The sequence below is a fragment of the Pristiophorus japonicus genome, chromosome 26 (genome assembly GCF_044704955.1).
Source record: "Pristiophorus japonicus isolate sPriJap1 chromosome 26, sPriJap1.hap1, whole genome shotgun sequence".
In the NCBI taxonomy this organism is placed as follows: Eukaryota; Metazoa; Chordata; class Chondrichthyes; family Pristiophoridae; genus Pristiophorus; species Pristiophorus japonicus.
The window spans coordinates 15291133-15318581 of NC_092002.1; the positions used below are offsets into that span (position 1 = coordinate 15291133).

The window sequence follows — 27449 nt, forward strand, 5'->3', positions numbered from 1 at the left end:
GCACCTGAACAATGGGTGCTAAGCAGCCCAATTTTTAGGCACCAGAGTTTGATTCCTGGTTTGAGCTGAGTTAGTTGATCTCAGCACAGGTGGAGGGGGAGGGGGGGTGAGGGGTGGGGTGGAACATCAGCCAGGGTTCCTGATGTTGACTGCTATTTACTGATTCCCACTGCAAGGACGCATACATAGATGTTGGATGGGGGAAACATCAGGCTTGGTTGTGTATCACCTATCGTGCCACTCACTGTTCAGCCTAGGCTACTTGGGCAAAGCAGTGGAGGGTAGCGAGCCTCTGTACAACCTACTTATCATTGCCTTCAGAACAGAAGGGAAGAAAATGGAGGGGAAATAATTGCAGTTTAAATGAAATCTACTTTTGATGAGCTTTACCAATGTAACTTACAATATAACTTTCCCACTACTTGCACTATGAACTGATGAGCTCTAAACATAACTTTCCAGTGGTCAGTTAACACAGGTGTTGCCAGTCTGTCCCTGCCTTCTGCTTTTGTCCTCGTCGCAACAGTTTGTGGAACTGACCTGCAGGGTGGCTGTCTACTATGGTTGAAAAGTAGAATGTGCACATTTTAACCACACGGTAGTTTATAATCCACCATTGCTTGCCCTGTCTAACTAGAATCGTGACCAGTCTAATATGTAGGTCAGCTATTAGATAAAGAACCAAAGTCACACAGCAGGTAAGTTTAATTGTTTTCATCAAAAGCAAATACTGGGGTAAGGTTCACAAATATAAGTTTTGAGAGGCTTTCAGTGGGATGGTGGGGCGGGGGAGGGGGGGGATAGGGGGAGGTATATGCAAGTCAAAATCTCAACCACAAATCTGTGCACTTGTTATCTGACACAACTGTTCAGATGTTAACTGTATTCATACCTCAACAACAACCAGTGAATTAGTAATTTGTTTAGAAACAAATTAGGACTGAAATGGGCATATATATTATATACGAGAGGTCTATAATGTGTAGGACAATTATATTCTTATGGTTTAGACGTTAGAAACTGTGCGAGGTTCCCTTTTGTGGCTTCTGTTTACTGCTTTGGTTTATGAAATCATGTATGGTTGATGATGCCATCCTATTATTATGTTATCACCTTAATGGCTCCCTGACGCTCAGTGCATTGATATCAAAATCTTTCAGGAATCCCTCACCGGCTTCACTCTGTGCTACCTCTACAACTTCTACCAGCTCCATGTCCAGCTTGCAGTCTCCTCTCTGTATCTTTGCTCTGCTCCACGACTGGAGGCAGAGTCTTTTACTATTATCTGGAATCTTTCCAAACACCGATGTCTGGCTACATCTCTCCCCATTCTAAAGGGCATCTCAAAACCTTGATTTGTGGCTCCAAATGCTCCCACTGACTCTTCTCTCAATTCCTGTGCTTGGCTTCCAATTTGCTCACTTCGCAAAAACACTTGGCAACGTTTCATTAGATCAAAGGCGCATTGTAGATTCAAGTATTGTAACATACCAGACTCTGTGTTATCCTAGCTATAATGTACTATGTTTTTTTTAAACCCTAACAGTTTCCTGTGACAAGATGAGATCAGACACAAAGGAGAGGTGGCACTCTGCTGAAGATGGAACACGGGCTGTGTCACTGACACTAGCTCTATTCTTTGTACATTAGTAACACTGATAATGTTAAGAAAATCACTTCAACAAGAAAACGTTAAAAGAAAATCTGGGCAAAATTTTCATCTGAAATGGAACTAACCTTGGACTGAATTTTCGCCACCATTTTGCACCGTTTTTTTGGCCTACGCTGCTTTTTTTGGGAGTAGACTAAAATTTGCAAGTTTCGCCAAAGTTTCTGCACTATTCTAAAGTAGGTATGTCCGATTTTTTAATGGCACTGGGGGCGGAACCTGCCGGGTGCGCCATTTCTAGCCATTTAAACGAGTTTGGTCAACTGCGATTTTTTTTCTAAAATGGGGCACTACACTGTTCTGAAAAACCTTACCTACACTTAAGGAAATCGGCGCAGAGAAGAGAAAATCGGCAGAGAGAACATGCCATTGTTTCAGCAGAGCTTTCGGCCCGGGATAGAAGCGGGCCGGTGCGGGATCCTTTTGGCCCGGGATTGCAGTGGCATCGGCACTGTAGAGGTGAAAAAATTCTATAAATGCTATAAAGGAATTTCATATTGTTTCATATATTGAGATTTCAGTCTGTTGTCCCAAGTCTCACTTTGTGATCTATTTTACAAAGGGGAAATGCTTTATTTGTACCTCTGCCCTTCAGTGTGTCCCTCGTTACCCTGGCAACCTCAGTCTTTCAGTGCAGACCTTAAGCTCCACCACAGAGCTTAAGGACAATCTGTGCCGTTCCAAAATGAAAGGTTATGCCGGCAAAACGTTGAACTTTTTTTTAGCGCAATTGGGCCACTAAAAAAAAAAATCGGACGTACCTCTCGACAACTGCGCCAAAACAAGGCCATGTGGAATTTAGGGCCCATAATCCCTGGTGCAATTGTAACACGAGCGCATTATATTGTAAAGATAATAGACTGCTCACCTATAGCTTAATGGATATGATTCTTCAAATGAAGGTTGCCAAACCCATCTGGGAAAGTAGAATAGCAGGGCTATTTAGACCGACTGACCAGAATCATCAAACCTTCCCTTTCCCACCAAATAGGAATGCAAGCCCCACAACCATTCTCCGCTTTTTTGACATAAGAACATAAGAATTAGGAACAGGAGTAGGCCATCTAGCCCCTCGAGCCTGCTCCGCCACCCAACAAGATCATGGCTGATCTGGCCGTGGACTCAGCTCCACTTACCCGCCTGCTCCCCATAACCCTTAATTCCCTTATTGGTAAAAAATTTATCTATCTGTGATTTGAATACATTCAATGAGCTAGCCTCAACTGCTTCCTTGGGCAGAGAATTCCAGATTCACAACCCTCTGGGAGAAGAAATTCCTTCTCAACTCGGTTTTAAATTGGCTCCCCCGTATTTTGAAGCTGTGCCCCCTAGTTCTAGTCTCCCCGACCAGTGGAAACAACCTCTCTGCCTCTATTTTGTCTATCCCTTTCATTATTTTAAACGTTTCTATCAGATCACCCTCATCCTTCTGAACTCCAACGAGTAATGACCCAGTCTACTCAATCTATCATCATAAGGTAACCCCCTCATCTCCGGAATCAGCCTAGTGAATCGTCTCTGTACCCCCTCCAAAGCTAGAATATCCTTCCTTAAGTAAGGTGACCAAAACTGCACGCAGTACTCCAGGTGCGGCCTTACCAATACCCTGTACAGTTGCAGCAGGACCTCCCTGCTTTTGTACTCCATCCCTCTCGCAATGAAGGCCAACATTCCATTCGCCTTCCTGATTACCGGCTGCATCTGCAAACTAACTTTTTGGGATTCATGCACAAGGACCCCCAGGTCCCTCTGCACCGCAACATGTTGTAATTTCTCCCCATTCAAATAATATTTCCTTTTACTGTTATTTTTTCCCCCCCAAGGTGAATGACCTCACATTTTCCGACATTGTATTCCATCTGCCAAACCTTAGCTCATTCGCTTAACCTATCTAAACCTCTTTGCAACCTCTCTGTGTCCTCTACATAACCTGCTTTCCCACTAATCTTTGTGTCATCTGCAAATTTTGTTACACTACACTCTGACAACAGGAGGCATTCAGTTCAAGGTTCACAGGTTAGACCACTCAAGTCCCACTTCCCTCACGACAGAATGAACTACCCGTCTAATTAATTATACATCAAAAATATTTTTATAATTATTTTATTCTAAATAAAACTGCACAGTGCACAAGATGAAGCATACAATAAATATTTATATATGAGGAGCCTGTAATGGAAAGCTTACAGACATGTCCTAAAGGTGAGAGGGGAGGGATATATAGGATTCTTTAATTTAAGAAATGATTACTACTACACTGAAAGTTGAATCTACCTTAATTCTATACTTCAAATACCATAGGGGACCTCTACTAAAGCAGTGTGTCAATAGGATGTGGGCAGACCAATATGTCCAGTTCCAAACTGCATATGAATGCTTATGTGGCCTCGCTTCAGATATACATCATCAAATAACGTTGGCTCATCATTGCCACGGTCTTAGCAAAGTGTCCTCTAGTAATATTGGGGCATTCACTCCTGTGAATTCATTAGGAGAGGTCAATGGATTCAGTCAACTAATGCATCAGGTCCAGGAAAAAAGGAGCCTAAAGTCCCAATTATATGAGACAAATAGTTACAAAGATTCTACATTTCCCCTTGGTGGAATTAAAGTCAACTTCCAATGTACACATACTTTCACCATTCATTTTGTTATTTGTTAAAAGGTCCCAGCTCAAGCAATCCCGGCCAGCAGTGACCACCACGACTGTCCTGACACTGCCAAACTTTTCTTTTGCAGGAAGAGGAGCATAAGCTGAATATACTTCCCACTAAAAGCAAAATCTGTGGCAAACAGTTGGACAGTTTTTCTAAGCTGACGTCGCCACAAACTCTGTTCTTTAGCCCCCGACTCCATCCCTCTCCCCTCCCTCTTGTCTGAGGTTAAACCAGACCGTTTGCAACCTTGGTGTCATATTTGACCTGGAAATGAGCTTTTGACCACATATCCGCTGCAAAACTAAAACCGCCTATTTCCACTTCCATAACATTGCCTGTCCCCGCCCCTGCCTTAGCTCATCCGCTGCTGAAACCTTCATCCATGCCTTTGTTACCCTTAGACCTGACTATTTCAACTCACTCCTGGCTGATCCAAAACTCAGCTGCCCGTGTCCTAACTCGCACCAAGTCCCGCTCACACATCAACCCTGTGCTCGCTGACCTACATTGGCTTCCTGTTAAGCAATGTCTCGATTTCAAAATTCTCATCCTTGTTTTCAAATCCCTCCATGGCCTCGCCCCTTCCCTATCTCTGTAATCTCCCCCACGCCCCCCCCCCACCCCCGAGATGCCTGCGCTCCTCTAATTCTGCCCTCCTGAGCATTCCCGATTGTAATTCCTCAATCATTGGTGGCCGTGCTTTCTGTTGCCTCGGCCCCAAACTCTGGAACTCCCTGCCTAAACCTCTCTTTACTCCTTCAAGACGCTCCTTAAAACATACCTTTGACCAAGCTTTTGGTCACCGGCGCTAATTTCTACTTATGCGGCTCTGTGTCAAATTTTTATCGCATAATACTCCTGTGAAGTGATTTGAGACGTTTCACTACGTTAAAGGCACTATATGAATACAAGTAGTTGTTGTAATATTGACTCCCAGTTAAGCAACACCTCGATTTTAAAATTCTCATCCTTGTTTTCAAATCTCTCCATGGCCTCGCTCCTTTCTATCTCTGTAACCTTTCCCCCCCCCCCCCCCCCCCCAAGATATCTGCGCTCCTCTAATTCTGGTCTCTTGAGCATCCCTGATTTTAAGTCAGTCCACCATTGATGGCCATGCTTTTAGCTGCCTCAGCTCTGGAATTTCCTCCCTAAACCTCTCCACTTCCCTACCTCTTTCCTCTTTTAGGACGCTCCTTAAAATCTACTTCTTTGACCTCATCTGCCCTAATATCTTCTTATGTGGCTCAGTGACAAATTTTGTTTTATATTTGTGAAATGCATTGGGACGTTTTACTATGTTAAAGGTACTATATAAATACAAATTGTTGTTGTAGTAAGGCACTGTTCTATCATTATAGTAGTGGAAGTATTCTCGGCATCAATGTGGAACATGTAGTCCTTTCCTGATCTCTGGGGTACTGGATGAAAAGAAACGGTAACTTTCTTAAAAGGTAAATTTTCAAGATCACCTCAGGCTGGAAGTTAGGGAGTGGATGAAAGCCACTCATTGGGCTAGAAATTTGGTGCATTTGCGCCTCCCGTTGGCACAAATGTCTTACTGACCGGATGCGATGCTGCCAACGATTCCCACCATATTGGGCGGGAGTTTAGCGACGGCACTACGGCTTAGCGCCCCGATATCCTGTGCCCGGAGATCCTGACGTCATCGCCACGCACATCGCCCCGGCCCCGAAATTCACTTTCGACTTCTGCAGCAACGCCGGGCGAAAGCAGCGACAGCTGCAGGAGGCGCGGATCGGGTAGCTGGCCGCTACCGGAGCGAAAATTAAAGGCCAAGTGGCCGATGCAAATGACAAAATAAAACTAACCTTGGTTTTCCCGCTGCTGCTCCACTTTCTTTGCGGGGTCCTGGCCGCGATCGCTCAGCCCGGCATTCTGCTTGAGTGCCAGTTTGATCACAGGGCATCCCCATTCCTTCGCAGACTGCAGCGTGGGCCCTTGAGGGAATTGCCCCTAGGACGTGGCAGCGCTGCATGGCCCAGTGTGCAGCACTGCTGAGATGTCCACCCCATTAGTGTTCCAAGAAGGAAGTAGAGCACTTGATTTAGCGCTCCACTTCCTTCTGGGGGCGGTAACCCGAATTATTTGAGAGGGGCGAGACTTCAACGGCTTGGGCTAAGTCTCGTACCACCCAACTGTTACCGCCCCTAAACAGAGCAATAATGAATTTCACCCCCATTGACTTCCTGACCTATGGTGATTCACGGACTAAAATATGGAGCTCACCCTTCTGGCTGCGCAGTAACTCTGCTGTTATAGGTACCTAAGGAAAATCAAGGACAAGAAAAGGCCATTTGGTCAATTCCTCCTGTACCCAGGCTCTTCCATTATTGCATCCAACTGCGTTCTGAATGTTTTAAGAAATCTACTGTCCTGCCTTTAGATTATTCCAAACATGCATTATCTTTTGAGCTGTTTCATATATTTGTTAAAAACTTAATTACACTGATTTAAATTATGTCCTCTGATTCTACTTTCTATTCTGGGTTTACCTTGTCTATACCATTTAAATTTTGGCATATTTCATTGAGGATCCCTGTCCTTTAATTGTCTTTTTTAGACTGTAAAGTTTGAGCATCTTCATTCCTTTCTCTTAGTGGATGTACTTTACACTGGGAACTAGGGCTGTTAGTCTCAGTACCTTCCCCAGTGCTTGTAAATGTTTATGTTGTGGGGAGGGTGGGGGGTGACAAGAACTGAATACAGAACTAAATGTGATCTGATCAGTGTTATAAAGACTTAACATAATATCAGAGGTCGTGCACTGGATATATATCCTGACCTTTAGGACTGTTGTACCAATTGAAAGTTAAAGCGACAAGGAAGGTAATGTCTATTATCCCCTCGTTCCTTAACACTCCTTCTGATGATTCAATACTATTCACTGTACGCTGAAATGACCCATAAAGTTTAAACCAAGCTCAACATCTTACATTTGTTTTAAATTGTCTGTGCCTCTTGTAGGCTCAATAACAACCAATAAATTATTTTATCTCTATTATTTTCTCTATCTTTACGACTATTTCTTTCTCAATGTCATCAGCAAATTTAATGAGCTTACGCATCATTTTGATAGCCAAGCCACGGAAGTAGATTAGAAACACGGGGACAAGCACTGACTTCTGTGGGATCCATTCAACACCTACATGCTCCTCCCCCACCCCCCTCTCCTCACATACATGTTGACTTCTTGACATCACAAGTATTTTCTAGGGTGGAAATTAACACAATCCCAACAGGTTTGCCGCGGCTCAGTGGGTAGCACTCTCGCCTCTGAGTCAGAAGGTTGTGGGTTCAAGTCCCAATCCACGTAAATCCAGGCTGACACTTCAGTGAGGGAGTGCTGCACTGTCGGAGGTGCTGTCTTTTGGATGAGACATCAAACTCAGGCCCTGTCTGCTCTCTCAGGTGGATTTAAAAAAAATCCCATGGCACTAAACTGAAGAAGAGCAGCTGGGCTTGGTGTGGCATTTCGGTGTCCGGTAGATCAAACTTTAAGATGGCAAGAGCTGGTATGTGAGGAACAAGGCAAGGAAGTGAGAAAGAGTGTGGAATTGTCAAGGGTTAGAGTTATTTTCCAGTCCTGTCAATTATATGAAACTTTACCGTGTGTATTCTTGACATACAGGAGTTGCTTGATGTATTGCAAAAGCTTTGGCTGGCTTATTAATTTTTGGAAGATTTAGCACTGAGATGAAGAGGAATTTCTTCACTCAGAGGGTTGTGAATCTTTGGAATCCTCTACTCCAAAGGGCTATGAGTGATGAATCGTTGAGTATATTCAAGGCTGTGATCGATAGATTTATGGATTCAAGGGATATGGGGATCAGGCAGGAAAGTGGAGCTGAGGTCAAAAATCAGCCATGATCTTACTGAATGGCGGAGCAGGCTCGAGGAGCCGTATGGTCAACTTTTGCTCCTAATTCTTATGTTCTTGTGATCATCATTGTTGGCCTCTTGGCTGTTTGTGGATTGTAAGGAATCCTACTTCATGGATATGCCTGTTTGCAAAGCAAAAATATGCAGCATACAACAACTACTGCGGAAAATAAGGGCTGTATTCTAAAGCTCCGGGACCAGTTCAGAAAGCTGAAGCATGTTGAGGAAATCAGTTGGTATGGTCTATCATATTGTCACAAGCATGCACCTCATTGCCTCTATTGTTTCTTTCTGGTAGCAACTGCCGCGTAGGTTTCATAATTGTTGCAAAGGGTAGTCCTGGTCTCCCAGCAGCTGACTGGCTGGAAAATGGAGAACTGGTACAACAACAACTTGTATTTATATAGTGCCTTTAACATAGTAAAACGTCCCAAGGTGCTTCACAGGAGTGTTATAGGACAAATACCTGACATCGAGCCACATAAGAAGAAATTATGGCAGATGACCAAAAGCTGGGTCAAAGAGGTAGGTTTTAAGGAGTGTTTTAAAGTTGGAAATAGAGGTAAGAGAGGTGGAGAGGTTTGGGGAGGGAGTTCTAGAGCTTGGGGCCCAGGCAGCTGAAGGCACCGCCAACGATGGTTGAGTGATTATAATCAGGGATGAAGAGGGCAGAATTCGAGGAGCGCAGACATCTCGGAGGATTGTGAGGCTGAAGGAGATGACGGAGTTAGGGAAGGACGAGGCCATGGAGGGATTTGTAAACAAGGATGAGAATTTTGAAATTGAGGTGTTGCTTAACCGGGAGCCAATGTAGGTCAGCGAGCACAGGGGGTCATGAGTGAGCGGGACGGGCAGCCGCGTTTTGGAGTACTGAGTATCTCAACAAGTCCCTTCTTTAATCCATTAATTTTGTACAGTGGACGACTTGATTATTGTAGTGCACATAAATTACTTGTCCCTACTATGGGCGGGGGGCGGGGTGGGGGCGGTGAATTTCAACTTCAGTGGAGGCATGAAATGTGCTGTTGCAGACTGGCTGCCCATTTCACACCTCATCCAATTTTCCTTTCCATTGACCTCAATGGAATAGAAAATCAAGCTGGGTGTACAAAGGGCAGCTGATATCCTTCTGCCCGTTTGATGCCTGCACCAAAGTAGAATTTCACCCCGTAGCAACAACTCTAAGCAGAAATTAATTGTGTACCGTACTGCACACCAAAATGCCTGCCCATTAGCATGCAGACAATATTTTAGTGAACCAACTGGGTTTTACCTCTTTCCTGATAATGAAAGAATTCGATTTCACATCATGGCATTGTGGGATCTGAACTCACAACCTCTAGGCTACTAGTTTAGTACCATAACCCCCACAATGCTGTTCCACTCAAAATGGATCAGTCATTCCAGGTAGCTGATTGTGGAATGTAATGAATGAGCAGCTTTATTTTCTCCAATTGCACACTACCACTTAAATATATATAAATGAGACAGCTACACAGATGGCACTAGTGTCATTTTCTTGACTCTTCCAGTGATGGTTAGGATATCAGATGGAGCAGACAAAGCAAGAACATTATCACAAGGACCTTTTTCTCTGCCTTTATGCTGGTGATATAAATCTACTTTCTTCCAAAACAAAAGCAGCTTTTAGACGGCATATTCACATTTAAGGTCCGATCTGCGGTTTGCTTAGTTTTTAAATTGTGGCGATGCTGGGGGTTACTTATGTCTGAATCAGGCGACCCCTTTTTTTGTATAGCTGCGAGAAAGCATAGTGATGCGCTGACAGCCACTAACACTACATTTGCACTAGCTGATGGAATCAAAGCAGACTTGGCTTGGCCGACATTGGGTTGCACCATTCTGTTGACGTGAAAATTTCGCCCACTGTTTCTCAACAATATTAAATGGGGAAACGTAGGTAGCCACTCAACATGGATGGGGATGAATTAATTACAGACAGTATTAATCATGGATATATGAGATAAGATCTACTCTATGGAGAATGTATAAGTAGATGAGTGAGAGTTCCAAAAATAAAAACACACAATGCAACAATCCTTTTACTGGCAATGCTCATCAACATACCAGAACCGTTTTGTTTGCCTTCTGAAAAATAGATTAACCAATAGGGGGTTAAACACAATTAACTATTGTACTTTTAGTACTCATCAAATCATTTAAATGTCACTGCCTTCTCACAAATGCGTTTAAAATAATCCAGTTGTTAATTTTAAAGCACATACATACACAATCAGTATTCTGCAGGTGTTAGGTACTCAACTCACACGAGAAACTCTCAGCTGGAAAATGCACTGGATCTTGAGAATGTTCAAGATTATAAAATGTACCAAGCAAAGTCAGACAGACATTCATTCAAAGTATCATTGAACATGCATCGCAGATCTTCATGAACCAAAAAAGCAACTATCTGATCAAAACGATGAGATGGAGATTTAAAAAGATCAAAATCAATATCCCTCTTTATAGTTGTTTATTCTAAATTCAGTATTAGTTTTGAAATTCTGTATTAATTGGCTTAATTTTTTTTTTCTGCCACATAATCCTGCTTTGCTATTCAGGGATTCGGCACTTGAGAGTCCTTCATTAATTTTGAGAAATGTGTTCTAGAAATGTCCTTTCAGTTATCTTTCCATATAAAACAAAAGTTTTATTTTAAAATCTCATTGAAAACAATCGGAATGCTATTGTGAATAGGAAAGCTAAACTGCCCTTTCTATTAGAACTACCCGATCCATTGTGGTGCACAGACATGTGTCATGCATTAGTGAGGTCTGAAGACTCATGTCCAGAGTGAGCCTTACAGACCAGAAAGTCCCCAAATTTCATTCCCAACCTGTTCTCAGCTAGCCGGAGCACTACAACTGGTTTCATTGAGATGTAGAGATCAGAAGCCCGGAAATACAGTTTTTCCAGAGGTCCGGCCGAATTTAATAGCGGAACACGATTTAAATTTTTGGACATCGCATCCAGCCAGAGTAGGTTAGCCGCCCACCCCCTCCAACCCACCTCTCATTCTTGAAATTTTAACCCCATCGCCCGTTCTGGGGGGCTTAAAATGACCCCCAATATGTCTCACTTGGGATTTTTAAGTATGACGAATTAGTTAAGTTTTCCTATTGTGACATCAGTAAAGAAGTGTACTCTGCCCTGGAGTAAAAGATGTGGGTGTCAATTGCACTGTTCCCCAAATGGCAGGCTCCTCACCTGAATATTCCATGGGGGAAATGTATATTCCCCCGTGGGAAGGTTAGCAAAATGAGTCAACCCAGACCATTGTTGTTTAACCATATGGCTAGTTATATAGTACAACTAATAGAGGTCCGAGAGCAAGGATGCCCAACTACCCTCTCAGCTGGAGATTGATTTGTCATGCTGACAGAAGGAGGGAAAACTTAAAAAAGAGGGGGAGAAAAATATCCAGCTCTCAGTGATTCAAATAATGCCACTTTGAGAAATAGGTGTGTTATCTGTTTAGGAGCTTAGAAAAAACATTTGTACGAACAAAAAATTGATTGTCACAGGAATTTTGTGCCATGAGCACAAATTGACTTGTACAGGTTTTGTCTTTAACGCTCTGTTTATTCTGGGCTGCTTTTCCATCAGATTCAGAAGCAGCAAATTAACATTGAGATGAAGGGTTTTCAAATCCCACTTCTAGTTAGTACTTGGTCAGGTCTGTACTGCACACATTTACCAAGCAAGGGATCGTGGGGCGGGAGGGGGATCAGATGCTGTTTTGTTGGTTTTGACCTGCACAGAGATCACGTGAAAAAAAACAAGGAAAAGCCTAAACAATTATTTACCACGTTCACGTTTGATGACTGTGGATCAGAGAAAAGTGAAAAAGAAAAAAAAGACAAAAAATGAGTAAAAAATAGGAAACAGAAATCCAATCACAATCATTCAGTAAATATTATTGAACCAAAATCAACTGAAACAATTAGAACCTAGAACATATTGTTTAATTCATTGACCTTGTCCTAACTTAGAAAATAAAACAACAAAACTCAATAAAGCAAGTGAAAAAAATTAAAGTAAAATATATCAGGATGTCGGGTACCGTTCCGTGACGAGAACAGATCCTCCACTACACCAATGTTTTTATGAAATTTCAAGGAGAATGTTTATTTATTTCCCCCTAATTCAATGATAGTTTCAAGGATACAAGTTTATTATTTCTTATTTTATTTTTGTTTTGAACCCACTTATTACTTGAGTCGTAATACAGAGCTACTTACTAGTTCCATCTTCCGTGACCATTCCTAGGCCTTCAGCCTTGTTCTGTCTTTCAAAGGCATTTAGATCCAGCACACTGTTAACAGATTGGTAAGGCACAGGATTTCAAGTTAGCAACGTCTTGTTTACCCCGAATATCAACCGAGAAAAATCTAAGAGGATGGCAAAAAACTTTGAAGATTTCATGATATCAAGTTTCTGCTCCTGACCCTGCTCTGCTCTCTGGCGATACAGTTTTTCTTTATACTGCAGTGGAAGCAGGAGATATAAGAACAGTCACAGATTAGAACAATCCTTGGTTAGACCACACTTAAGAGTATTGTGTACAGTTCTGGTCGCCATATTATAGAAAGGATATAGAGACATTGGAGAGGGTGCAGAGAAAATTTACAAGGATGATACCAGAAATACGAGGGTATACATATCAAGAAAGGATGAACAGGCTGGGTCTCTTTTCACTTGAAAAAAGACTGAGGGGTGACCTAATAGAGGTCTTTAAAATTATGAAATGTTTTGATAGAGTGGATACAGAGAGCGTGTTTCCACTTGTGGGGAAGAGCATAACTAGAGGCCATCAATATAAGATAGTCACCAAGAAATCCAGCAGGGAAGTCAGAAGGAACTTCTTTACCCAGAGAGAGGTGAGCATGTGGAACTCGCTGCCACAGGGAGCGATTGAAGTGAATAGTATCGATGCATTTAAGGGGAGGCTCGACAAGTGTCATGTTTGTAACCTTCACATAACTTTAACCAATATGTAACAACACTGTACACTGTATACAACTGTGAAATACACACCTTGACCACAGGGGGTGAACTTGTGGGAGACACTGCTTACCTGGTCAGCCAGGTACTTAAAGGGAGGCTCCACGCAGGCTCAGACTCCTTGGTCCGGGGAATAAAGATGCAGGTCATGAGTGACCTTGTCTGCAGTATATGCCTCATGTGAATATGTTCTAGAGTTGAGAACTCTACATCTAGTGACGAGAAATGGGAATCACTGAACCACAAGGATGGCCACCGGTTGCACAGAGGAACGTTACTGTGTGGGTGAGGACTGGGACGATTTTGTGGAGCGACTCCAGCAGATCTTTGTCACAAAGGCCTGGCTGGAGTGGAAGCGGCTGACAAGCGGAGGGCGAATCTACTGACAAGCTGCGGGACAAAAACGTACGCGCTGATGAAAGACCTGCTTGCACCTCACAAGCCGGCTGACAAGTCCTTCGAAGAGCTCAGCCAGCTGATCAGCGAACATCTGAAACCGGCGAGCAGCATACACATGGCCCAGCACCGGTTCTACACACAACGGCGTCGGGAAGGGCAAAACATCTCGGACTTCGTTGCAGACCTGAGGCGCTTGGCCAGCTTTTGTAAGTTCACAGACGCCTGCAGGGGGGAGATGTTAAGGAATTTTTTAATTGAGGGCATTAGTCATGCGGTATTTTCAGGAAGCTTATTGAGAACAAGGACTTGACTTTGGAAAGGGCAGCTTTGATAGCTCAGAACTTCTTGGCGGGGGAAAAGGAGACCAAGATAGTTTACGCAAGCAGCCCTGGTTTTAACGTTGCGATGAACCAGGGAGTTAATGTTATAAAAGTGATACAGAACCCCGCAGGCAGGCAAGGGCAATTCGACACCGCCCAGGCAGCCACAGACTCTAGGGTGGGACAGCAACAGAGACAATGGCAGGAGGATCGGCAGTTCACGCCATCAAGAGGAACAATGCGTCCCGTGATGGGACCATTGACACTCACCAACAGAGTGCTTAGAAACAACCATGGGGACAATCAGAGAGGAATGCCTGGTAACAGCCCCTTTGTGAACAACAATCTCAGCCAATGCTGGAGATGCGGGGGTAGACATACCGCTAAAAGCTGCAAGTTCCAGCAGTTCACCTGCAGGAATTGTAATGCCAGAGGACATTTGGCTAGAATGCGCTGAAAGGCTGCAGCGAGGCTAATCTATGAAACAGAGGAATCAGACGAGGGGTCTGCGATGCAGGATGATGCCTGGGGCAAAGTCATGGATGCTGAGGTTCAGAGGGTTCATGTGGCTGACGTCCGCAGCTCATACACCAAAATGCCACCCATGATGATGAAAGTTTTATTGAATGGCATCCGGTGCGCATGGAGCTGGATACGGGAGCCAGCCAGTCCCTCATGAGCATCCAACAATTTGAGAGACTATGGCCACACAGAGCTAGCAGGTCCAAACTGGAACGCATTGACCCGAGCTACGCACATACACCAAAGAAACCATCCCAGTGCTAGTCAGTGCAAACCTGGTGGTAACACACAATAGATCACAGAACCGCCTGCCACTCTGGAGTGTTCCGGGAAATGGTCCCACGCTTTTGGGAAGGAGCTGGCTAGCCGAGATGAACTGGAAATGAGGAGATGTGCACGCCATTTCGTCTGTGGAGCGAAGTTCATGCTCGCAGGTCCTACAAAAATTCTGATCACTGTTTCAACCCGGCGTCGGAACGTTCAAGGGCACCAAAGTAGTGATACACATCACTCCGGACGCCAGACCAGTGCACCACAAAGCCAGAGCGGTGCCGTATGTGATGCGTGAGAAAATTGAGAGTGAATTGGACAGGCTGCTCAGAGAGGACATAATTTTGCCCGTTGAATTCAGTGACTGGGCAAGTCCCATCGTTCCTGTCCTTAAAGCGGATGGCTCGGTCAGGATCTGCGGCAACTACAAAGCCACCATCAACCGAGTGTCGCTGCAGGACCAATACCTGCTCCCGAGAGCGGAGGACCTTTTTGCCATGTTTGTAGGTGGCAAGCTGTTCACTAAGTTGGACCTCACTTCGGCCTACATGACTCAGGAACTGGCTGAAGAATCCAAGCTTCTGACCACCATCACGACGCACAAGGGATTATTCATCTACAAGAGGTGTCCGTTTAGCATTCGTTCAGCGGCCGCAATCTTCCAGAGGAACATGGAAAGCTTGCTTAAATCCATTTCCGACACAATCGTATTCCAAGACGACATCCTAATAACGGGTCGAGACACTGAGGAACACCTCCACAACCTGGAGGAGGTGCTACGCCGACTGGACCGGGTAGGCCTGTGGCTGAAAAAGGCGAAGTGTGTGTTTTTGGCCCCAGAGGTTGAGTTTTTGGGCAGGAGGGTTGCTGCAGACGGGATCCGGCCTACTGAATCCAAAATGGAGGCGATCTGTCGAGCGCCCCGGCCTGGCAACACATCGGCATTGCGATTGTTCCTGGGACTTTTGAACTATTTCGGGAACTTCTTGCCTAACTTAAGCACATTGTTGGAGCCGTTACATGTGCTCCTGCGTAAGGGTTGTGACTGGTTCTGGGGGGAATGTCAGGAACGGGCTTTCAACAGGGCACGGAACCTGCTTTGTTCCAACAAACTGTTGACTGTGTATGACCGTTGTAAAAAACTAGTTTTAACATGCGATGTATCATCATACGGGGTTGGGTGTGTGTTGCAGCAGGGAAATGACGACGGCCGACTACAACCGGTGGCTTATGCCTCCAGGTCGCTCTCCCAGGCAGAGCGTGGGTACGGCATGGTCGAAAAGGAAGCACTCGCTTGCGTTTACGGTGTGAAAAAGATGCACCAGTATCTTTTCGGCAGACCGTTGGTGTTAAAAACGGATCACAAGCCATTAACATCCCTGTTGTCGGACAGCAAGGCTGTCAATTCCAATGCATCAGCTCACATACAGCGATGGGCTCTCACGCTGGCTGCGTATGACTACACCAGACGGCACCGGCCAGGCACCGGAAATTGCGCTGACGTGCTCATCAGGCTTCCACTGGCCACCACCGAGGCGGCAGCGGAGCAAAGCACTGAGATGGTCATGGCCATTGAGGTTTTTGACACCGCAGGCTCCCCCATCACAGCCCGCCAGATCAAACTCTGGACCAACAGGGACGCCCTCCTATCCACAATAAAGAAATGTGTCCTGACTGGGGATTGGGCGCCCGGACACTGGGCGTGCCCCGAGGAGGTCAGACCATTTCAGAGACGGATGGATGAGCTCTCCATCCAAGCCGACTGCCTACTATGGGGCAGCCAGGAAGTCATGCCCCAGAAAGGAAGGGAAGCATTCATCAGGGAACTCCACAGCGAGAACCCTGGCATTGTGCTAATGAAGGCCATTGCCCGGTCACATGTATGGCGGCCGGGGATTGACTCAGACCTGAAACACTGGGTTCGCAGGTGCACGATGTGTGCCCAGCTGGGCAATGCCCCCAGGGAGGCCCCGCTCAGCCCGTGGCCCTGGCCCACCAGGCCATGGTCATGCATCCACGTGGACTATGCAGGACCGTTCATGGGAAAAATGTTTTTGATTGTAGTCGATGTATACTCAAAATGGATCGAGTGCATCAGATTAAACTCGTGCACGACATCCATCACCGTGGAGAGTCTGCGCACGGTTTTCGCGACCCACGGCTTGCCGGACATTCTGGTCAGCGACAATGGCCCGTATTTCACCAGCCATGAATTCCAGGAGTTTATGTCAGGTAATGGCATTAAACACGTCCGGACGGCGCCATTCAAGCCGGCTTCCAATGGCCAGGCAGAACGTGCGGTCCAAGTCATAAAACAAGGCATGCTCCGTATCCAGGGATCCTCTCTTCAGTACTGCCTATCGTGCCTCCTGCTGGCCTATAGGTCCCGCCCGCACTCGCTCACGGGAGTTCCGCCAGCGGAACTCCTCATGAAACGCACGCTCAAAACTCGGCTGTCCCTCATTCACCCAAGCCTGGCAGACATTGCTGAGGGCAAGCGGTAGTCCCAAACCGAGTGCCATGATCGAAACTCAAGGGGGAGGTGTACAGAAATGGATGACCCGGTATTTGTGCTTAACCATGCACTAGGACCCAAGTGGCTTGAGGGCACCGTAATTGGTAAAGAGGTGAATAGGTTCATAGTGGTCAGACTAAACAATGGGCAGATATGCCGCAAACATCTGGACCAGGTAAGGAAAAGGTTCAGCATGGACACTGAGGAACCTGAAATAGACCATGGGACACCACTGCCAGTGAACGAGCAACAAGGACAGTCAACAGCATGCACAGTCCCTGCGGCCAGCCAGGACAGGCCGGAACCAACTCAGGCGACAGAGACGCATGTCACAGCTCAACCACCAGAGCCACAACTGCGGCGCTCCACGAGAGAGCGTCAACCGCCTGAAAGACTCAATCTTTGACCCAAAGACATGAGGGGGAGGTGATGTCATGTTTGTAACCTTCACATAACTGTAACCAATATGTAACAACACTGTACACTGTAAACAACTGTGAAATACACACCTTGACCACAGGGGGTGAACTTGTGGGAGACACTCCTTACCTGGTCAGCCAGGTACTTAAAGGGAGGTTCCACGCAGGCTCAGCACTCCTTGGTCCGGGGAATAAAGGTGCAGGTCATGAGTGACCTTGTCTGTAGTATATGCCTTGTGTGAATATGTTCTAGAGTTGAGAACTCTACAACAAGCATACGAGGAAGAAGGGAATAGAGGGTTATACTTATAATGGTAAGAGTTAGAGGAGGGCAGACGGGAGGAGGCTCGAGTGGAGCATAAACACCAGCATGGACTGGTTGGGCCGAATGGCCTGTTTCTGTGCCGTATATCCTATGGAATTAGTATTTGAAGCAGAGAAAGGTACAAGGCTATTGGGAGAGAGCAGAATAGTGAAATTAGTCTTTGATTGGTCTAGCAAAGAGCAAGCAAAGACATGATGAGTGAATGGCTTTCTGTTCTATAAACATCTATGATTCTGTAAAATAAGACATGCATTACATCGAACGGCACATAAATTTTTATTTTCTAATGCAATCATTTCAAGGCAACTGACTGGACTGTAAAAGACTGGATATATCGCTTTTATTCAGGGCCATTCTTTTGACTGACTCGAAACATTAGTGTACGCTTATCAAAGATTTTAGGGAAAAGTTTAGATCTACCAGAGTACAACATGCATTTCAGATCAATTTCCCCCAGAGTTTTGCTGCTTGATTTTGTTGATGTAATTCAAATCAATCCTCAAAATCAGTCTCCAGAATATGAATGGAGATAGTTTAAATAAGTGCCAGTGAAACCAATTCTTGTATCTTATAAACGCAAAATAATACGGATGCTTAAAATCTGAAATAAAAACAAAAAATACTGGAAATACTCAGCAGGTCAGGCAGCATCTGTGGAGAGAGAAACAGATTGTTGTGACCCTTTGTCAGAACTGGAAAAATATGGAGATGTAACTGGTGTCAAGCAAGTGCAGGGGCAGGGAAACGGGGAGGGTAGGAATGAACAAAAGGGAAGGTCTGTGATAGGGTGAAAGGCAGGAGAGAGTAAATGACAAAAGGGATGATGGCACAAGGAAAAAGGTGATGGTAATGGGACAAGTAAAGAAACAAAAGATGTGTCTAGATAGGGTGTAAATGGGAATGGCAAATCATCAACAGCTGCCATCTGAAAAAATGGGGCATAAGTTATGGTCTGAAATTGTTCAACTCAGTGCCGAGTCTGGAAGGCTGTAACATTCCTAAATTAAAGTCGAGATGTTGTTCTTCGAGCTTCTGTTGAGCTTCATTGGGACAGTGTAGTAGGCCGAGGACAGAGAGATCAGAGTGGGACGAGAATTAAAGTGACAGGCGACCGGAAGCTCGGGGTCATGCCTGCAGACTGAATGGAGGTGCTTCGCAAAGCAGTCACCCAATTTGCATTTGGTCTCCCCAATGTAGAGGAGACTGCATCGTGAGCAGTGAATTAGTATACTAAATTGCAAGAAGTACACCTGGAAGGAGTGTTTGGGGCCCTGGATGGTGAGATGTGAGGAGGTAAAAGGGCAAGTGTTGCACCTCCTGCTCTTGCACAGGAAGGTGTCGAGGGAAGAGGATGGGATGCTGGGGGAGATTGAGGAGTGGCCTGGGGTGTCACGGAGGGAGCGGTCCCTTCGGAATGCGGAAAGAGGGGAAGATGTGTTTGGTGGTGGGATCATGCTAGAGGAGGCGGAAATGGCGGAGGATTATCCGTTGAACTTGGAGGCTGTTGAGGTGGAAGGTGAGGACAAGGGGAACGCTATCATGGTTCTGGGAGGGAGTTGTAGGGATGAGAGCAGAAGTGCGGGAAATGGAATAGACACGGTTGAGGGCTCTATCATAGATCTTCCCTTTTGTTCTTTCCTCCCCTTTCCCTGTCACTGTACTTGCTTAAATCCTGTTACATCTCCAACGTTTTCCGGTTCTGATGAAAGGTCAACGACCTGAAATGTTAACCGCTTCTCACTCCACAGATGCTGTATGACCTCCTTGTATCTTACAGTTACATAATGAGGTTCACATTGTGGAGGCTGCTGCTGAAAATGTCACAACTGTCGAACAGAATTTCCAAGAGAAAAGAAATGAACGCTCATTATTGTTTTAGTCTGTGCTCATCACGATGATGGATGATGGTCCTGGGGAGCTTACTATTTTTTACAATGCATTAAGTGACATCCCCAGGCACTCGTTGGTTAGCAATGATAGCACTGATCAGACGTAATTCAAGCCTCACCCTGCAAGGTGCGCACTACACAACAGTTATAGAATGAGTGGGAAGAGAGTGCGGAGGAGAATCAAAATCTAATTATGGAGAAGCTGATAAAATTATTTCCTATAGTTCACATGTAAAATTCTGGCTGGGAATATACGGGACTTTGAATATCTGCCCTGCCCGACAACATACACCGCACTTGTGTGAAGTACTCATTTTTCTTTATCTTCTGCTCCATAAACATTGAATGAAAATTATACATTAGTACTAAACTCAAGTGCAGTTATGTACTGATCTTAATCATTTCATCCTCACATAGACCTTGACGTGTTATGCTTTCTTAATGTTTACAGATGCTCTGACTTCCTTCTCCTCCCACGTCTCATAGCTACACACAGTGAAAAATGACTGATCAGCCTGAGCCTGGGGGGGGGAGTTGGGGTTGGGTGAGATCAATGTTCCCTCTAAGCTTGGTTGCCGCACTATAATGGGAAAGGTCCCGCACAGGCCGCTCACCGGCTTCCCCACTGTAAATACCGCGTGCCCGGAAATTTAAAGGGACCACACACTAAAAGAGACAGGCCGTGTAGGACAAAGCGCGGCCTACAGGAAACATCAGGTGAGACATAAAAACATTTTTAAATCTCAAACCCGAACCCAACTCGCATCCGACCTGCCTACTTTCACGTTTTAATGGAGGCGGGACAGGAGACAGGCAGCCAACCTGCTCCCGGGAGGCGGGTCGTCCATTTAAATATTACAATAAGGCTGGGAGCCTCACACTTAACCTGCCTTACAGGTTTAACCCTAGCTGGTTGGATTTCCCAGCCCTCGGGAAACTCGTCAGCTGAAGTGAGGCGAATACATCTTCGGGGAAAAGGTGAGCGTCATTACAGCACTGCCTGTGGGCTAGGGGGAGCAGAGTACTTCCTCCCAGCCCACCAAGATACTTTCTTCCCTACCATTGGCACCGCCAACCGCCCTCGGAACAGGGGTCCAAGCCTCCCCAAGATCCAGACTCCCACCCCTACGAGCACAGCAGCAGGTTCCTTATCTGCTTCTACGGCCTCCACCAAAATGTTCCCCGCCTGACAATGAGCCAAGCCTGGCAATCAGGCTGGTTTCCAGGCATGCGGGCCCGGCCAAAACTCCTTCCTCCTCCCTGCTTACGCAACCCACCCCTGTCAATATCAGGGTCCAGGGATCAGAATCATGATGGTAAAGTGACCCAGAGAGTTCATCTCGTGTTGGCTCCAGATAGGCTTACACCACAGAAGGAAGGCATTAGCCTTTAAAAGATGCAATTGTCTCTGCCTTAACCATTCTTCATGGAAAAATATTTCATGCTCCAGAAACTCTCTGCATAAAGAACATTCCGCTAATCCTTCTCCGCACTTTTAGCCACTATTTTAAATTGATCACCGACTCTCCAACCAGAGAAAATGGTCTTTCCCTACCGAATCTATCAAAGCCCTTTGTAATTTTAAAAACCTCCATTAAATCTCCTCTTACCCCTCTCTGCTCCAATGGAAATAGTCCCAGTATCTCAAAACTCTCCTAATAAATATGATTTTTCATCCCTGGCACCATGCTGGTTCTGGGTGTTATATATAATGTAGTGAAACACCAATGCATAGACAGAACTCTGTCTTTTGAGGGTATAGAAGAGGTGGTAAAATGGGCGATCTAGACTGTAGAACATTCGTGTCCACTGGAAATAGAATTGAAAACTCACTACATTATAAATACACAGAATGTACCTTGCAATGTCACAGAAATGAACCACTCAAACCCACTCACCTGCAGGTTTGCATGAGAGCTTGAACGCTTTGGAAGAAACCAATTTCCTTTTTTTCTTTTAGATAGTCCAGCATTTTCTAAACAAAGAGTACAATAGTTGAAAACTCAGTGAACAGCCATATCGTGCTGTGGCTATCATCTTAATCAATTGGACAACTGTGATGAATATATTTTTCTCATATCACAACCACCATCATACATATTTTATATATATCTCCTTTGACTGCAAAAATGTACAACATTTCATGATAATGCACAAGTGATATTCAGTATGAAAATATTGAATAAGGCAATAATAATGATGTATGATAATTGTCTACCTGTTGAACCTCACAATTACCACCATTCAGAATGGAAATACCAAGTTTCAGGGTTGAGGAAACCATTGCACCCGGCTCGCCTGAAAAATGGATCAGAAGAAAAATATTGGCAAAAGGGTTATCTGTATCATTTTCAAGAATATAATTTAACTGAAGCTAATGAGACTGCTCCCTTACAATAGCATTGTGACTATGCCCTAAGTTTCAGTTTAATACATTAGTACGTCTTTTTGTGAAGGTATTTGTGAAGTTTCATCATGTGCCATATTACTTGGGTTTGCACGAGGTGAAAAAGAAACTACTTAAAAGGCACTGGCCTAGAAATTGGGCACTCTTAATTCCCCAAAATGGCAAGTAGAAAGTTGGAGCGCACTTCTATCCGGAAGTGCGCTGCTCGCCATGTTGGGTAAGGGCAAACAAGATGGCGTCCTATACCCACCCCTGAAGCAGATGTGAGGCTATTTGCAGATGTCCCCGCGGCAAGATTGGTTTTCCCTGAGCCAGACTGCGCCATAGATGGCTGCATTCAGTGAAATCAACCCTACAGAGCACCTGCAACAAAAAACGCAAGTTACTTACCTCGGAATGTGGAGTCGGAGAAGCAGGAATGCTCCTCCTGCCCCCATATTAGACCACCCACCCGATCGCTGCTGCTCCTGGCTTGCCAACCCTGCTTCCCTCCGCCCCCACCACCCTCATCCCAAATACAAATATACAAGTTATTGGATGAGCAATGTGCAGCTTAAATTTTTGTACAGAATGCACTTCACTCAACAAGACTGCATCGTTGCTAGGCAGAAGACATACAGATACACAGGAGGTCGGGAAGGTATGTTGGCACCTTACTCTGAGTCTTCTAGCAGATTGGACATTACATTGATGAAACTGAAAAATAAAGATTTTTTAGAATCCATACCCTTGCATGCACTAATCATCTGCAGCACCATCTCAGCAGCTCCACGGCTGTGCAATCTGGATTGCTGGTACAGGAGTCTTTGCTTCTCCATCTCCTTTTCCTAAGGGAATAGTACAGTAGAATGAGTTTTCTCAGACCAACACTAAAAAAATATTATTGACTTGCGGTCCTTTAAACCAACTTAAGAACAAGACAATGAATGTATATTGACTGTACCTCTGCAATAGCTTAGGATGGTTAGTGGCGATGATTTAGGATTACTTGAACATGGATTCAAGGCTTCTGTACTCTCACCAGGCATTTCCTCAGAGGTTCTTCTGATTCGCTGCTGTAGCTTCAGCAGAGATTTGTCAGAAGCCCCGGATAAACCGCGTAAATGAGGTTTGCATTGATCTCCGATTGAAGTTACAGCAGAGGATGGGGAGCATCCCGGAGGAAATTTCTTGTGTCTATCTCTTGTGTGCTTTGTTTTATATACACATCCAGGACAGAAAAGTGACAAAAGGTGGGTCCATCTCATGTAACTTGTATTTATATAGCACCTTTAGTGTAGCAAAATGTCCCAAGGCGCTTCACAGGAGTATTACCAAACAAACTTTGACATCGAGCCACATAAGGAGATATTAGGACACCGTGATAGGTTTTAAGGAGAGTCTTAAAAGAGGAGGAAGAGAGTTAGAGAGATGGAAAGATTTAGGGAGGGAATTCATCAGGGCCTAGGCAGCTGAAGGCAAGCAAGTGTTGGAGAGATGAAAATCAGAGCTGCGCAAGAGGCTGGAAATGGAGGAGTTCAGAGATCTTTAAGGATTATAGGACTGTAGAAGGTTACAGAGCTAGGGAGAGGCGCAGCATGGAGGGATATGAAAACAAGGATGAGATTTTTAAATCAGAGCATTGATGAATGGGGAGTTAATGCAGGTCAATGAGCAAAGGTTTTTTGGGTGAACAGGACTTAGTGTGAGTTCGGATGCTGAAAAATAAGAGAGTGGCAGAAATGCTTACTACGTATTTTGCTATGGTTTTTACAGAGGAACATGAAAGTGAGACTGTAGGAGGACCGGAGGAGAATATGGAAGAGCCGCTATTGGAGATAAATATTCAAAAGTATGCTTTATGAAAGAAGTTAATGGGACTCAAAATGGAAGTGTCATCTGGCTAAGAGTACTAAATGAGTACTTTGCATCTGTCTTCACCAAGGAAGAAGATGCTACCACAGACATAGTAAAGAAGGTAGAGGAGATACTGGATGGTATAAGAATTGATAAAGATAAGGTACTAGAAAGGTTGGCTGTACTTAAAGTAGATAAGTCACCAGGACTAGATGGGATGCATCCTAGGACGCTAAGGGAAGTGAAGGAAGAAATCACGGAGGTACTTCCAATCCCCCTTAGAAACACGGGTGATGCCAGAGGACTGGAGAGTTGCAAATGTTACAGCCTTGTTCAAAGAAGGGTGCAACGATAAACCCAGCAACTATAAGCCCGTCAGTTTAACCTCAGTAGTGGGGAAGCTTTTAGAAACAATAATCAGGGACAAAATTAACAGTCACTTCGACAAGTGTGGATTAATTAAGAAAAGCCAGCATGGATTTGTTAAAGGCAAATCGTGTTTAACCAACTTGATCGAGTTTTTTGATGAGGTAACAGAGAGGGTTGATGAGGGCAATGCATGGATTTCCAAAAGGCGTTCGACAACGTGCCACATAATAGGCTTGCCAGCAAAATTAGAGCCCATGGAATAAAAGAGACAGAGGCAGCATGGATACAAAATTGGCTAAGTGACAGGAAACAGAGTAGTGGTGAACGGTTGTTTTTTGGACTGGAGGAAGGTATAGAGTGGTGTTCCCCAGGGGTCAGTTCTAGGGCCACTGCTTTTCTTGATATACATTAATGACTTGGATATGGGTGTACAGGGCACAAGTTCAAAATTTGCATTTTATACAAAACTTGGAAGTATAATGAACAGCGAGGAGGATAGTGATAGACTTCAAGAGGACATAGACAGGCTGATGGAATGGGTAGACACGTGGCAGATGAAATTTAATGCAGAAAAGTGTGAAGTGATACATTTTGGTAGAAAGAATGAGGAGAAAATATAAACTAAAGGGTATAATCATCCTAAAGGGGGTGCAGGAACAGAGACACCTAGGGGTATGTGTGCACAAATCGTTGAAGGTCAGGTTGAGAAAGCAGTTAAAAAAGCTTACGGGATCCTGGGCTTCATGTATAAAGGCATAAAGTACCAAAGCTTGGAAGTTATGATGAATTTTTATAAAACACTGGTTCGGCCTCAACTAGAGTATTGTGTCCAATTCTGGGCATCGCACTTTAGGAAGGATGTGAAGGTCTTAGAGAGGCTGCAGAAAAGATTTACGAGAATGGTTCCAGGGATGAGGGACTTCAGTTACGTGGATAGACTGGAGAAGCTGGGGTTGTTCTCCTCGGAGCAGAGAAGATTGAGGGGAGATTTGATCGAGGTGTTCAAAATCATGAGGGGTTGGACAGAGTAGAGAGAGAAACTGTTCCCATTGGCAGAAGGGTCGAGAACCAGAGGACACAGATTTAAGATGATTGGCAAAAGAACCAAAGGCGGCATAAGAAAAAAATGTTTTTATGCAGCGAGTGGTTAGGATCTGGAATGCACTACCTGAGAGGGTGGTGGAGGCAGACTCAATCATGGCTTTCAAAAGGGAGTTGGATACGTGGACCATTTCCCGTATCTCGGGAGCCTCTTATCAACAAAGGCAGACATTGATGCGGAGATTCAACACCGCCTCCAGTGCGCCAGCGCAGCCTTCGGCCGCCTGAGGAAAAGAGTGTTTAAAGACCAGGCCCTCAAATCTACCACCAAACTCATGGTCTACAGGGCTGTAATAATACCCGCCCTCCTGTATGGGTCTGAGGCATGGACGATGTACAGAAGGCACCTCAAGTCACTGGGTGTCTCCGCAGGATCCTGCAAATCTCCTGGGAGGACAGGCACACCAACATCAGTGTCCTCGACCAAGCTAACATCCCCAGTATTGAAGCACCAACCACACTCGATCAGCTTCGCTGGGCAGGCCACATAGTTTACATGCCAGATATGAGACTCCCTAAGCAAATGCTTTATGCGGAGCTCCTTCGTGGTAAATGAGCCAAAGGAGGACAGCGGGAACGTTATAAGGACACCCTCAAAGCCTCCCTGGTAAAGTGCGACATCACCACTGACACCTGGGAGACCCTGGCCGCAGACCGCCCGAGGTGGAGAAAGTCCATCCGGGAGAGTCTTTGAGTCTCGACGCAAGGAGCATGAAGAGACCAGGCGCAGGCAACGGAAGGAGCGCGCGGCAAACCAGCCCCACCGACCCCTTCCCCTGACGAATGTCTGTCCCACCTGTGACAGGGTCTGTGGCTCTCGTATTGGACTGTTCAGCCATCAAAGAACTCACTTTGGGAGTGGAAGCAAGTCCTCCTCGATTCCGAGGGACCGCATATGATGGATAAGTATCTGAAGGAAAAGAACATTGCAGTGCTATGGGGTAAGGGCGGGGGAGTCGGACTGGCTGAGGTGCTCTTGCAGAGAGCCGGCACAGGCTCGAGGGACCGAATGGGCTTCTTCTGTGCTGTAACCATTCTCTGATTCTAAGATGGTATGCATCCAAGGAGGAGATACTGGGGGCATTAACCATAACTTTCAAAACATCTTTGGAAAAAAGAACTTTACCAAAGGATTGAAGGGTAATAAATGTTATACACTTGCTCAGAGAAGGGGAAAAGGATAATCGAGGAAATTATAGGCCAATTAATTTTGTGTCTGTGGCGCATAACCTTTTAGAGTCCATAATACAGAATTAAATTGAATATGTGCTAATTAGGGATGCAGTATGAATTTATAAAAAGCAGGTTATGTTTGACTAATTTAATTTAATTTTTGACGGTACTCATAGTACATAAAGGGATTGGCAGTAATTTGCATACTATTGATATGCTACATTTTACAGTGGAACTGCAGCTGTATAAGCAGCTGCCTAATATGTGTGACTTTCAATCAGTGTAAAGACACAAAGAAATTCTTCAACTGTCTGATTGCTTTATGTGATGGATTTGAACTTACATTATTTGAAACCTTTGTAGTTCATTACACTTACTTCAAAGGTAAGCTCTACACCTTCCTCATCTTCTTCCTCACCACCTTCTTCTTTAATGTGACAACTCTGAATATCAAAGAATATGAGAGATAAGCCCCAAATCAGCAACTTACTAACTTCAATCATACAAAGGACCACAGTAGGATTTGGACTATAAAATTAAAACAAAATATACATTTGTTCTATAGTTCCATACTTTTCTAAGCTTGTAATAATTAATAGAATAAATTCAGTACTCTGAAATGAATGCAATTTCCCATCAAATTAAACAACGGA

General features: G+C 44.9%; 1 protein-coding gene across 5 annotated transcripts in view; it reads right to left on the minus strand.

Annotated features, from left to right (window-relative positions):
* Nucleotides 1–27449, minus strand: part of LOC139239218 (ryanodine receptor 1-like) — a 506468-nt gene that overhangs the window by 63573 nt on the left and 415446 nt on the right. For 3 of the 5 annotated variants that reach the window (XM_070867895.1, XM_070867894.1, XM_070867898.1), the window contains 7 exons: nt 27174–27239; nt 23045–23144; nt 22129–22208; nt 21809–21885; nt 12489–12562; nt 12054–12071; nt 10315–10335 (listed from right to left, as the gene is read on the minus strand). In XM_070867895.1, coding sequence (XP_070723996.1) covers nt 10315–10335; nt 12054–12071; nt 12489–12562; nt 21809–21885; nt 22129–22208; nt 23045–23144; nt 27174–27239 — 436 coding nt within the window. The remainder of the gene's footprint in view (nt 1–10314; nt 10336–12053; nt 12072–12488; nt 12563–21808; nt 21886–22128; nt 22209–23044; nt 23145–27173; nt 27240–27449) is intronic. The other 2 variants (XM_070867899.1, XM_070867896.1) reach the window with 1 other exon arrangement.